Source organism: Nicotiana sylvestris, chromosome 9 (assembly GCF_000393655.2).
Source record: "Nicotiana sylvestris chromosome 9, ASM39365v2, whole genome shotgun sequence".
NCBI classification, from domain to species: domain Eukaryota; kingdom Viridiplantae; phylum Streptophyta; class Magnoliopsida; order Solanales; family Solanaceae; genus Nicotiana; species Nicotiana sylvestris.
Window position 1 is genome coordinate 131,885,390 of NC_091065.1, and position 12,137 is coordinate 131,897,526.

The following is a 12,137-nucleotide window of genomic DNA, read 5'->3' on the forward strand; positions in this document are numbered from 1 at the left end:
ATACGTCGTGGCTAGTTTGCTTCGTTCTTCCTACTTACCTTCCTTCCTCGAGGCTGAATTCGAGCCTGATTGCTCGACAGTACTCGGCAGCGATTTTTATTGAGTAGCACGACTGTTTTCCTCCTGATCTGGTGGCCATCTTTGACCCCGTGGTCATGCGCGCCCTGCGGTTCCCGCGCCAGGTTGTGGTTACTTTGAGGGGGACTCGGTCAAATAGGTCTGAGCCATTTGGCGTCCCTGGTTTTGCTTATGGTGAGCACGATATTTGGTATAGTGATGCTGAAATCGTACTCTGATGGGGCAAGGTGCCCCTGCCGGCCATGCCTCGTCGAATTTGGCTTTGTTGGAGATTCCTCGAGGATATTGCCCTCGGGCCATTTCCTGATCATTGCGAGGTAGATTACGTCTCGGGGCGTTGCCCCTATCCGCGGCATACGGGTGGTACCTCCATCTATTTGGCATTAGTTTCTTTGTCGGGAAGCTGCTTGGGTATACTAAGCCCGAGGAGGCTCCCAGATGGTCATCCATGGCTCTGATTCGGGCATCTAGCCATATCTTGGCTGGGTACTCAACCAAGTCTTGTTTGAACTGCTCTGAAACCGTTGGGCTTGGTTTGTTTAGGCTTTGGGTGAAGGCCTGTGCTGCCCAGTCATCCGAGACCGGGGGCAATCTCGTTCGTTCTATCAGGGAATGAGGTGTGAATTCCCGTGGCGTTTCACTCTCCCTTTGTTCGGCCCTGGATGTGTTGGGCTCTCTCATCGCTACTTCGATGGCATCGGCGCGTGTTTCTATGGAGGAATCTGCCGGCGTGTTAAGCGAGTTTGCGAGGTCGGGTGCTAAGTCATGACGCCACATCATGGCTCCCTTTGAGAGTGTTTCCCCGAACCTCTTTGACAAGACGAGCTCGGACTCATCATCTCGTGGGTCATTGCCTCTTCCTGCGCACGTACAAGCAGTGATGTGATCGTTGGGATCTGAGGTCCCGTTGTACTTAGGGAGTTATGGCGTTCCGGACTTCTTTGAAATGGGTTTCGGGACCGCTTCCTCGGGGGACGGTCGTTGCATGGACTTCCATGAACCTGACTCGATCATTTGGGAGAGATCCTTGAGCATCTTTGCTGTGGCAGGGTTGGTTACCAATTTGTCGTCGCTTGATCTCTCGGATATTTGTTTGGCGGGGGGAGCTGTTTCCGGCGCTACTGTGCTGGGCGTCTCCGGGTGACTTTGCAACTGAGCAATAGCCAACTATTGTGCCTGCAACATTTCAAAAATATCGTGAAGACTCACTTCCTGTGCTTCTCGAGCCGGGGGTTTTTGGGCTTCCTGTTGTTCGATATGCTGTATACTCCAGTCGGTGTGCGAGGTTTCGTCAACCTGCTGCGCGTCTTGTGAGCCCGTATCCGCTGGGATCGGCCCAGATGCGTTATCGGGGTTCCGCGGCGTCGTGCCAACGACTAGAGCAGCCACACCATTTTCGCCGTGATTTTCGAGGTAGTTGTTCTCAACCCTATTTGCCGAGCCAGACATTTTGACCTGAAATCAAGAGATCTTGGACAAGAAACAGTGTGAAAGATAACTTGCGTTTGAGCAATGAAAACAACAAGAAAATAATGACTATTATTTTTAGCCCCACGGTGGGCGCCAAACTGTTTACCGTGAAAATGGTAACAACAATTAAATTTGAAAATGGGATTCTAAAAATACGTGATCTATTTTTATGCTAGTTGTTAGAGCATATGATGCTAGGAAGATGAGGTTCAATGATGAAATGCAAGCTAAAACGAGGCAGTAATCAAACTGAGAGGCTTGCTGCCCGGGCGTAGGACTGGTCGATGGGGGATCTCGGGGTCGACGTCTGGGTCGAGCTCGAGCTATCGAGGGCAGTCAGGAATGGGATAACAGTTAAGATATGATTAAACAAGGCTCTTTATGGCCAATACCAAGTTATAGAATGAAGAACAAGTAAGAAAGCAATAAATATTAAAGTGGCTTCGGGCCAGTGAGAACGAGCAAGTTAGAAAGAAGAGATAGAGAGAGAGATATTATTGATCTTGTAGAGAGAAAGTTGGAGCAACATCAGCCCATAACAAGGTAGTATGGGTTCCTTTTATATAGGAGGGAAACCCGGCTATAGTACATGAGCATTAATTATAAAGTATGGATAAGTGACGGCTAGATGCGACGCTTCGGCGTAGGCTTTGGACGAGCCGGCCATGTCAGACTTAGCCGTATGCCTTGGGAGATTCCCCTTCTGCTCTGGCTTCGATCACCGTCTTCTTTGAGTCGGGCCTCGACGAGCCCCGAGGGAGGGAACTCGGTCTTGGCTTCACGTCCTCGGAGTCTCGAGGCATTCTTCTGAAATGACTCGATAGCGAGAAATCGAGTCTTCTGATATCGCCGCATACAATACTTTAATTTGCGTATTCTATATAAACTTTTTTGTGATTATAGCACATACAAATTTATGATATGCATGTAACTTGGTCATGCAGTTGCGTGTGAATTTGGATTTATCTCTCTAAAGTTACTTGATTACCCGTGCTACATCAAGGAATGTGCAGGCAGGCTTGTTCGACATGCGGAGTGTCGAGGCACGAGGAGTGCCAATTGATTGTAAAATTTGAGTCTTTATCATGTATTAGTGATATTAGGCTCTTGTTAATGCATTTATTAATAATGTTGTATTGTGCATATTCTACTAATGTTATTTCTATGCTTTCTTTCTATTACTACTACTGTATATAGAAGGTTTATGAAAATGAGTATTTTTGAGATACTGTCACTATCACTTCATTGAAGACAATCAATAAAACTTACGGAGTACGTGTTGGCATATGTATGCTACCCTTTTATATATTTTTGTACAGTCTGACCCTGATATCAGCGCATGCTTGGAGACTAGTGGTGAGTTGCTTGGCTTGTTTGCAACTTCATGGAATCTCTTATATCTTTTCATCTACTATTTTATTATATTCATATAATATTTATATGTAGTCAGGCAATTGTATTGTTATTTTAGACGCTTATGACTTGTTTTACTAGTTCTTGGGGATGTATTTAGTGTTTGACATTGAATTTGGAGTTGATACTCTCTTCCAGGTATGCTACACTGTTAGACTTATATTCTTATTGTTTTGTTTTACTGCTACATTGTGTATTGATTAACCTAACGGGTTAAGATAAATGTCATCACAACTTAAAGATAAATTGGGTTACATACATCCTCGGAAAGCTATGGAAAAGTTTAAGCCAGCAAAGTCACTCATGTATTTAACCACCACTTACTCTGATCACATATTAGTTAGGTCATGATACATCACGATTAAATGGATACCTTTGTTTCTAGAATATGGACCAACGTGAGGACAGATTTACATTCTTTTCGCTCAACACGATTCCGAAGGATAAAAGGAAATCTTAACTACATTTTCTCGAGAGATAGAATCTCGTCGTACAAAAGGTACCTAACCCCACTAGAGGTATATGCTTATATCCAAGCTACGGCTGTCAAATTTCGCCCAACCCCAAATGATCCGTCCAACCCGTTCAAGGTTGGGCTGGTTATTGACCCGCTAATTTATTAAACTTAGTTTATCTTGACCCAATCCATCTCAACCTATTTAAAGTTGGGCTAATTTTTATCCCAAATTAATTCAGGAGTAACTTTGTCAAAATATCTTAGAAATAATTTTTTTTATATGTTATATATGACTATAACAAAAGAAAAAAAAAGTCTTATTTACCAATTATACAATTCATAAGACAACATTTATTAAGTGAAGCTTGAAAAGAATTAGGCGGGTTGAGCTATGACCCGAATTTTAACCGATCTTAGCCCAAGTAATTGACCCGTCCAACTATTGATTCAACCCAATTTATCCCGCCCAAAATCGATCAAACCCGCCCATTTGATACCCCTAATCCAAGCTAACAATATTTTAGCATGACATCAAGCATTTTTCTAATGACCTGTCCAATTATTGATTCAATCCAATTTAACTCGCCCAAAATCGATTTAACCCGTCCATTTGACGCCCCTAATCCAAAATAACAATATTTTAGCATGACATCATGCATTTTTCCGATCTACCTGTGATCTACTATACTTGCCATTTCTTAAAGGGAAAAGGGCTAGATTTACCCTCCACTTTTAAAATATCCTTGCCTTCAACAAAGTTGTTAAAGATATCCCTGGCAGTTGACCATTTCCTCATGGCCAACAACATCCCACGTGGCATAACATTTGGATGAGATGAATGTTACATGACATGACATCTCACCACCTTCCCCCAATACACTCTTCCCTTTCATTTTGTCTTTCACTAGCACCCCAACAGTGAAGTTTTAAAAAATACTTACCCAAGTTCTAATAATCAGCAGTTCGAACTTGAAAATGCCACTCCAAATCATGCCCAATCACATTGCAACCCATACCTGAAAAAAATAAGTATACCCAAAAAAATCAACTGCTTTTCAAATCTTCTTTTGTGGCAAAAATCTTCCTTCTCTTATGAAAATCAATAACTAACCTACTCGAAGTCATGAAATGAAATAAGTCACAGGTTCTTAGAATGAGAGTTTGACCATATTTATAACAAATTTCCCTCTATATTAATTATCTGGAAATGACCATCCTCGCTTCTCTCGTTAACATATTTCATATTTTCAACTGTAATACTACTAAAATAAGTATAAAAACAGGTTGTGGTCTTAGCTTTCATATTCAAAATTTTACCTTTAGTCTTGAAATATTTACATATATCTTAACCAGAAATCTTTTATAGAAGCTTGCTCATGGAAATTCTTATACTATTAAAAGCTTTTTCGCAAGAAATTAAGGTATCTGAGGTTCAACCTATAACTAATCGTACTCCTAATCGTTTCTTTATTTAACAACTTACAAAGATTGTATTTTCAATTATCTTAAGTGGGTTTTTTTTAATTCAGCCGCTATCTAAAAGTTCAAGGTTAAATTCGTAAATTCAGAATACAGTTATAGATGAGGCAAAGAGAGCGTGGTTGTTGTATACGGTGGAAATCGGTAGCCCCGATTTCATCCTTTGGTCAAGATAGGAAGGTCACGTCGAAGAGCTATGATGCCAAGGTCGACCTCGATTGCAGATCGGAGAGAGGCAGATTTCGAGTGATATCGGTGTAGCTTGATAACGGAAAAGGCGAAATATCCACAGTTGATCGAGAATCGTGGCGTGAATCTCGGAACGAATTGATCTTCAGCGGTTAATCAGTTGTCAAATATGATTTCATACTATAATTAGAAGTGTACCTTATTTAAGACTCCCCTATTATATAAAGAGGGATCCCATTCATTTTTATCATAGTTCACTAAGAAGAATATATACACTAATTGCTTTCTTGCTATTTCGCTTTACTGTTCATCGAAGTTGCTTTAACATTTGCTATTCTTATTGTTACACCTCGAGACTACCATAAGTCGAGGTCGGAATTCGACTAGCATACTGATTTGATTTAATTTATTCTCTAATTTATCTACTTAATTCGTTGTTTATCAATTGACATTGGATTGAATCACATATCCTTAAAACCACAATATAAGTTTAATTATTACTCGAATTTTAGAGTAAACAGTTTGGCGCTCACCGTGGGGCTAAAGATAACAGTGATTGTTCAGTGCTAATTCTCATAACACACATTATTTCACGCTTGTTCTTATCAAGTATTTTTGCTTTCAGGTCAAAACATGTCAAACTCACAAAACGTACCCGCACACAGTGATAGTGGCCCTGGATTTTACGGGGAGAATGGCAATATAGTTGTTCCAGGAGCCGAGGTGCCACTGGTTAATCTCGAAAAAAGCACCAGTTGCCGAGCCGGTCGATGTCAATTCGCACGTTGCTTTAAATGTGGACCTAGGCGCGGATCCCGAAAGGAGCATACCCATGGAAGGCCGATCTGGTGGCCAAGGTACACAGGGCAGAGGAGATGGAGGAGTTAGTCTCCAGGTAATATTCGAGATGCTACAGGCTCAGCAGGCCGCTATTGCTCAGCTTCAAAATCAACATAGAACTCTGAGTGGGGTTGAGCCAGAAATCACTCGTCGTACCTAGCCAGTGCCAGAGAGGTCGAATGGCAACGGATTGGGGACCGATCCTGCAGTAATGAAAATGCTCGAAGAGCTCATCAAGAGAATTGAGTCAGGAGAGAAGAAAATCGAAGCTAATGTTAAAAAGGTGGAGACATACAACTCTCGAGTTGATCATATACCGAGGGTACCGCCAATCTTGAAGGGGATGGATTCGAAGAAGTTTGTACAAAAGTCGTTTCCTCAAAGTGCGGCCTCGAAGCCTATCCCAAAGAATTTTCGTATGCTAGACATACCCAAATATAATGAGACCACCTATCCCAACGAGCACGTTACTTCATATACATGCACCATCAAGGGTAACAATTTAGAAGATGATAAGATCGAATTTGTGTTGTTGAAAAAGTTCAAAAGACACTTTCAAAGGGAGGAATGATTTGGGATTACAACCTGCCACCAAATTCCATCGACTCATTTGCCATGTTAGCAGATTCTTTTGTAAAGGAACACCCCGCGGCCATAAAGGTCGCAACAAGAAAATCGGACCTTTTCAAGGTAAGACAAAGGGATAATGAAATGCTGAGGGAGTTTGTGTTGCGATTTCAAATAGAACGCATGGAGTTGCCATCGGTCACAGGTGATTGGGGCCTTCAAGCTTTCACCCAAGGGTTGAACGAACGGAGTTCGATAGCATCATGTTAGTTGAAACAAAATTTGATTGAGTATCCGGCTGTAACTTGGGCAGATGTGCACAATCGATATCAATTGAAGAACAGGGTCGAGGACGACCAATTAGAAGTCCCTTCCGGTTCAGTATATCCAAAAAGGTTGGCAGTTAAAGCCCAAAGGGACATCAATAGTGAGTCGAGATCGAACATAGAACGGTATCAACCATATGCCACAGATTGAAGGAATAATGGTTCGGGATGCAATTCTGCCCAGAATGATCGATGACAGAATTCTCGGGGACTTTTGAGCAAAAGTGGTTTTGATAAGTATGCCAATCCCACAGAGTCACCTCGGATGTCGAAGTATAACTTCAGTGTCGATGCATCGGGCATTGTATCGGCAATAGGAAAGATCAAAGATACTAGGTGGCCCAGACACATACAGACCGATCCTTCCCAAAGAAACCCAAATTTGATGTGCAAGTATCATGGCACGCATGGTCACAGGACGGCGCACTGCAGGCAATTAAGAGAGGAGGTGGCCCGTCTATTCAATGAAGGCCACTTTCGAGAGTTCCTCAGCAATCGAGCCAAGAATTATTTCAGAGAAAGGTACGCCAACAGAAAAAATGAACAAGAGGAACCCCAACATGTCATTCATATGATCGTCGGTAGGGTCGACATTCCACAGGGAACCATATACAAACGCACCAAGGTATCAATCACTAGGGAAAAATGTACCCGAGATTATATGCCTGAAGGCTCTTTATCGTTCAACGACGAAGAAGTAAAAGGCATTTCTCAGCCCCACAACGATGCTCTAGTAATTTCTATCTTATTAAATAAAGTTCCAGTTAATCGTGCTTTAGTAGATCCCGGTAGCTTGGCAAATATCATTCGATTGAGGGTCGTGGAGCAGCTCGGCCGACAAGATCAAATCGTGTCCGCAACTCGGGTCTTAAACGGCTTCAATATGGCTAGTGAAACAACTAAAGGGGAGATTACTCTACTGGTGAACGTGACTGGAACCATTCAAGATACCAAGTTCCACATGATCGAGGGCGACATGAGGTACAATACCCTACTAGGAAGGTATTGGATCCACAATATGAGGGCAGTCCCTTCGACTCTCCACCAAATGATGAAATTCTCGACGTTGGACGGTGTAAAAATAGTATACGGGGAGCAGCATGTTGCAAAAGAAATATTTGCAGTTGATGAGGTAACACCGATATCGATGTTATCAATCTCAGAAAAGTCAAGCATCAAAGGTAAATAGGAAGCCAAATAGCAATCACAGCCACCAGCCTTGACCGAATCAGGAAAGCAGGAGATAGAAGAAGATGATGAGGATTTTCTAACCCCTCGAACCTTTAATGTTCCCAAAGATTTCGACGCCACCAAATCAATGGTCAAAGAGTTGGAACAAGTTATATTGATCGAGTACTTGCCTGAGAGAATATACCTTGGAACGGGATTAACTCCCGAACTCAGGAAAAAACTTATTTAATTTCTTATTGATAACATAGATTGTTTTGCTTGGTCCTATTTAGACATGACATAGATCCCACTAGAGATAATGATGCATCAGCTAAGCCTGGACCCTAGGTTCAAACTGGTAAAGTAAAAGAGAAGACCCCAGTCTGACGTAAAGCACGCATTTATAAAGGACGCGGTAACTAAACTTCTCAAAATAGGGTCCATTCGGGAGGTGAAATATCCAGAGTGGTTAGCCAATGTAGTCGTGGTCCCTAAAAAAGGGAACAAACTTAGAATGTGTGTAGATTATAAAGATTTAAACAAGGCATGACCCAAATATTCTTTTCCTCTGCCTAACATCGATCGCATGATTGACGCCACGGTTGGCCATGAGATCCTTACCTTTCTCGACGCCTATCCGGGTACAATCAAATTCAAATAAACTCGGAAGACCAGGAAAAGACTTCATTTATCACCAAGTATGGAACATATTGTTATAATGTAATGCCCTTCGGGCTAAAAGTTGCAGGAGCTACTTAACAACGCCTAGTAAATAAAATGTTCGAAGAGCAAATAGATAAGTCAATAGAAGTTTATATCGATGACATGCTAGTTAACAACGCCTAGTAAATATAACATGAGGCTCAACCCCGAGAAATGTGCTTTCAAGGTTGGTTTGGGCAAATTCCTGGGCTTCATGGTGTCGAATCGGGGAATTGAGATAAACCCCAATTAATTCAAGGCCATCGAAGATATCACCGTCGTGGACAGTGTAAAATCCGTGCAGAGGCTAACTAGATGGATAGCTGCATTAGGTGGATTCATCTCGAGGTCTTCGGATCGAAGCCATAGATTTTTCTCTTTACTCAAAAAGAAGAACAATTTTTCCTAGACCTCGAAATGCCAATAGGCATTAGAAGAATTAAAGCGATACCTTGTCGAGCCCGCCACTGCTTTACACTTCAAAAGCAGATAAGAAACTTTACTTGTACTTGGAAGTATCAAAAATCGCGGTAAGCGGTGTCCTAGTTCAAGAAAAGCAAGGTGTGCACTTTCCCGTTTATTATGTAAGTTGAACTTTAAGAGGTGCAGAGACTCGATATCCACATTTAGAGAAATTAGCACTTGCACTGATAAGAACTTCTAGAAAGTTAAAACCATACTTTCAATGTCACCCTGTATGCGTGTTAACCACTTACCCACTTCGTAATATTTTTCACAAGCCCAAATCGGGCCGATTGGCCAAATGGGTCATTGATCTCAGTGGGTACGATATCGAGTATCAACCCCGAAAGAACCATCAAGTCTCAAATTCTAGCGGACTTCGTGGCTGATTTCATGCCAACCCTCGTACCCGAAGTTGAAAAGGAACTCTTGATAAAATCCGGCACATGATCGGGGGTATGGACCCTTTTCACATACGGTGCTTCGAATGTGAAGGGGTCCTAGCTAGGCATCATTTTGAAGCCGCCCATGGGTAGCACTATTAGGCAGTGTATAAAAACTTCTAGGTTTACTAACAATGAGGCCGAGTATGAGACCATGATTGCAGGTCTCGAGCTAGCTTAAAGCTTGGGAGCATAAGTCATTGAAGCCATGTGTGACTCATTACTGGTGGTGAACCAAGTAAACAAAACCTTCGAAGTTCGAGAGGATAGAATGCAATGGTATTTGGACAAGCTGCAGATAACTTTGCACCATTTCAAGGAATGGACTTCACAGCATGTACCTCGAGAACAAAATAATGAGGCTGATGCACTTGCAAATCTGGGTTCATCGATCGAGGAAGATAAGATCAGCTCGGGGACTGTTGTTCAACTCTCGAGATTTGTGATCAAGGAAGGTCATGCCGAGATAAACTCTACAAGCTTAACTTGGGATTGGAGGAATAAATATATTGAATACTTGAATAACGGAAAGCTCCCATTGGACCTTAAAGAGTCGAGGGCCCTACGAAACAAAGTTGCTCGATTCACATTAGATGAAGATGGAACATTATACCGAAGGGCATTCGATGGACCATTGGCAGTATGTTTCGGACTAGGAGACACCGATCATGTTTTACGAGAGGTCCATGAAGGCACTTGTGGGAACCATTCCGGCGCCGAATCATTGATTCATAAAATTGTTAGAGCAGGATACTACTGGGATAGCATGGAAAAAGACACTAAGGAGTTTGTTCGAAAATGTGATAAATGTCAAAGGTTTGCACCGATGATCCATCAGCTCGGAGAACAACTTCATTCGGTCCTATCATCGTGGCCATTCATGAAATAGGGGATGGATATCATCGTACCTCTGCCATCTGGGATCATATCGTATGCCAATTCAGGATACCTATCGAAATCGTATGCGACAACAGAAAGCAATTCATCAGCGGCAAGGTAACGAGGTTTCTCGAAGAACATAAAATAAAGAGGATCTTATCGACACCATACCATCCAAGTAGAAACGGATAGGCCGAGTCAACAAACAAAACTATCATTCAGAATCTAAAGAAGAGTTTGAACGATGCCAAGGGAAAATGGATAGAAATTCTACTCGAGGTCCTTTGGGCGTATCGAACAACATCGAAGTCTAGTACAACGGCAACCCCGATCTCCTTAGTATATGGCTCTGAAGCCTTGATTCCAGTCAAAGTCGGTGAAACTAGCGCTAGATTCTGACATGCAACGAAAGAGTCAAATCACGAGGCTATGAATACTAGCCTCAAACTATTTGATGAAAAACGAGAAGATGCACTCGTTCGGATGGCTGCGCAAAAGCAAAGAATCGAGAGATACTATAATAGGAGAACCAACCTTCGCAACTTCAGAATCGGGGACATAGTTATGAAGAAAGTCACCCCCAATACTTGAGACCCAAACGAGGGGAAACTAGGCCCAAATTGGGAAGGGCCATATCGGGTCCTCGGTGTCATCGGAAAGGGATCTTACAAACTTGGCACAATGGAGGGCGAACAATTGCCAAAAAATTGGAATATATCACTCCTCAAACGGTATTATTACTAAGGTATGACTTTCTCCTTTTCCATTTGTATTTGATACTAACTTATTGCAGGTGTTTGATCAAAGACGTCGAGAAACCCTTCAACACGAGGACCTTAGGTTTTAAAGCACGCATTGCACTCTTTTTCCCTTAATCTCGGTTTTTATCCCAAATGGGTTTTTCCGGTGAGGTTTTTAACGAGGCAACAATTATGTGCTACCTGAGGAAAATTCAACAGTATCCAAGGCTTCGTTGCAATCAACCTCGAATACTAGAGGGCATCACCCTCGGATGTTATATTATTGAGGAAAGTACTTTATATCAAAGGGTCTCGATAGGGAAACTTTTTAATAGGCCAAACGGTTGAATGAACCGTGTTCATATAGATTAGTCGAGCCCCGATGGCAAAACATGTACGCATGTATAAATTATTTCAAGAAGCATTATTTCTATATCAAACATCTTGTGTCTCAAAGAAAAATTTCTACTATACGACCTCCACACTTATGATTTTGTGAGAAATGGCTCAAGGTCCAAGCGCAAATATACCTTGAACACTCGGGGACTGTCATCAGCGATCGACATATTCGAGTTATCTAAACTCAAATTTATAAGACCTCAAAGAGGAACCCCTTGATCTATAGGCCAAGGTCATCATTCTCGGGGACTAACACTTCGAACAAGTTCGAAGTGTTATTGGGTAATAAGTTCAAGAGGCATACCCAAAGGCTACAGCCAAATTAATGCAGCTCGAAGACATCCGAATCCCGCAATCACAATAGGCCTTCGAATTCTTTGAAAAAATGGTTAAAAAAGCTACCCAGCAAATAATAAAAAAGGCTAATGGTTAAAAAAGTTACACGGCTATGGACTTGTCAGCCGCGATCTTCGTCTTCTCGATCTCTGCCTTGGCCTCAGCAAGCTCGGCTTCAAGCTCCTCG

At 42.2% G+C, this 12,137-nt stretch overlaps 2 protein-coding genes across 2 annotated transcripts; both read left to right on the top strand.

The window, feature by feature from the left end:
* The first annotated feature begins 7,480 nt into the window (after window positions 1–7,480).
* On the top strand, window positions 7,481–8,008 carry LOC138878233 (uncharacterized). The gene has a single exon (XM_070157899.1). It carries the CDS (start codon window positions 7,481–7,483, stop codon window positions 8,006–8,008), a length of 528 nt encoding a protein of 175 aa, XP_070014000.1.
* A 1,796-nt stretch (window positions 8,009–9,804) lies between these two features.
* LOC138878234 (uncharacterized) lies at window positions 9,805–11,350 on the top strand. The gene is made up of 2 exons (XM_070157900.1): window positions 9,805–10,412; window positions 11,269–11,350. The coding sequence occupies exons 1-2, from the start codon at window positions 9,805–9,807 to the stop codon at window positions 11,348–11,350; spliced, it is 690 nt and encodes a 229-aa protein (XP_070014001.1).
* The last annotated feature ends 787 nt before the right edge of the window (window positions 11,351–12,137 follow it).

Bases quoted from the DNA above. Each gene is read 5' to 3' on its own strand.
- LOC138878233 (XM_070157899.1), top strand. From the start codon at position 7,481: ATGCCTGAAGGCTCTTTATCGTTCAACGACGAAGAAGTAAAAGGCATT.
- LOC138878234 (XM_070157900.1), top strand. From the start codon at position 9,805: ATGTGTGACTCATTACTGGTGGTGAACCAAGTAAACAAAACCTTCGAA. The intron at 10,413-11,268 runs GTTTGCACCGAT...AACTTATTGCAG, and splicing joins AAATGTGATAAATGTCAAAG to GTGTTTGATCAAAGACGTCG.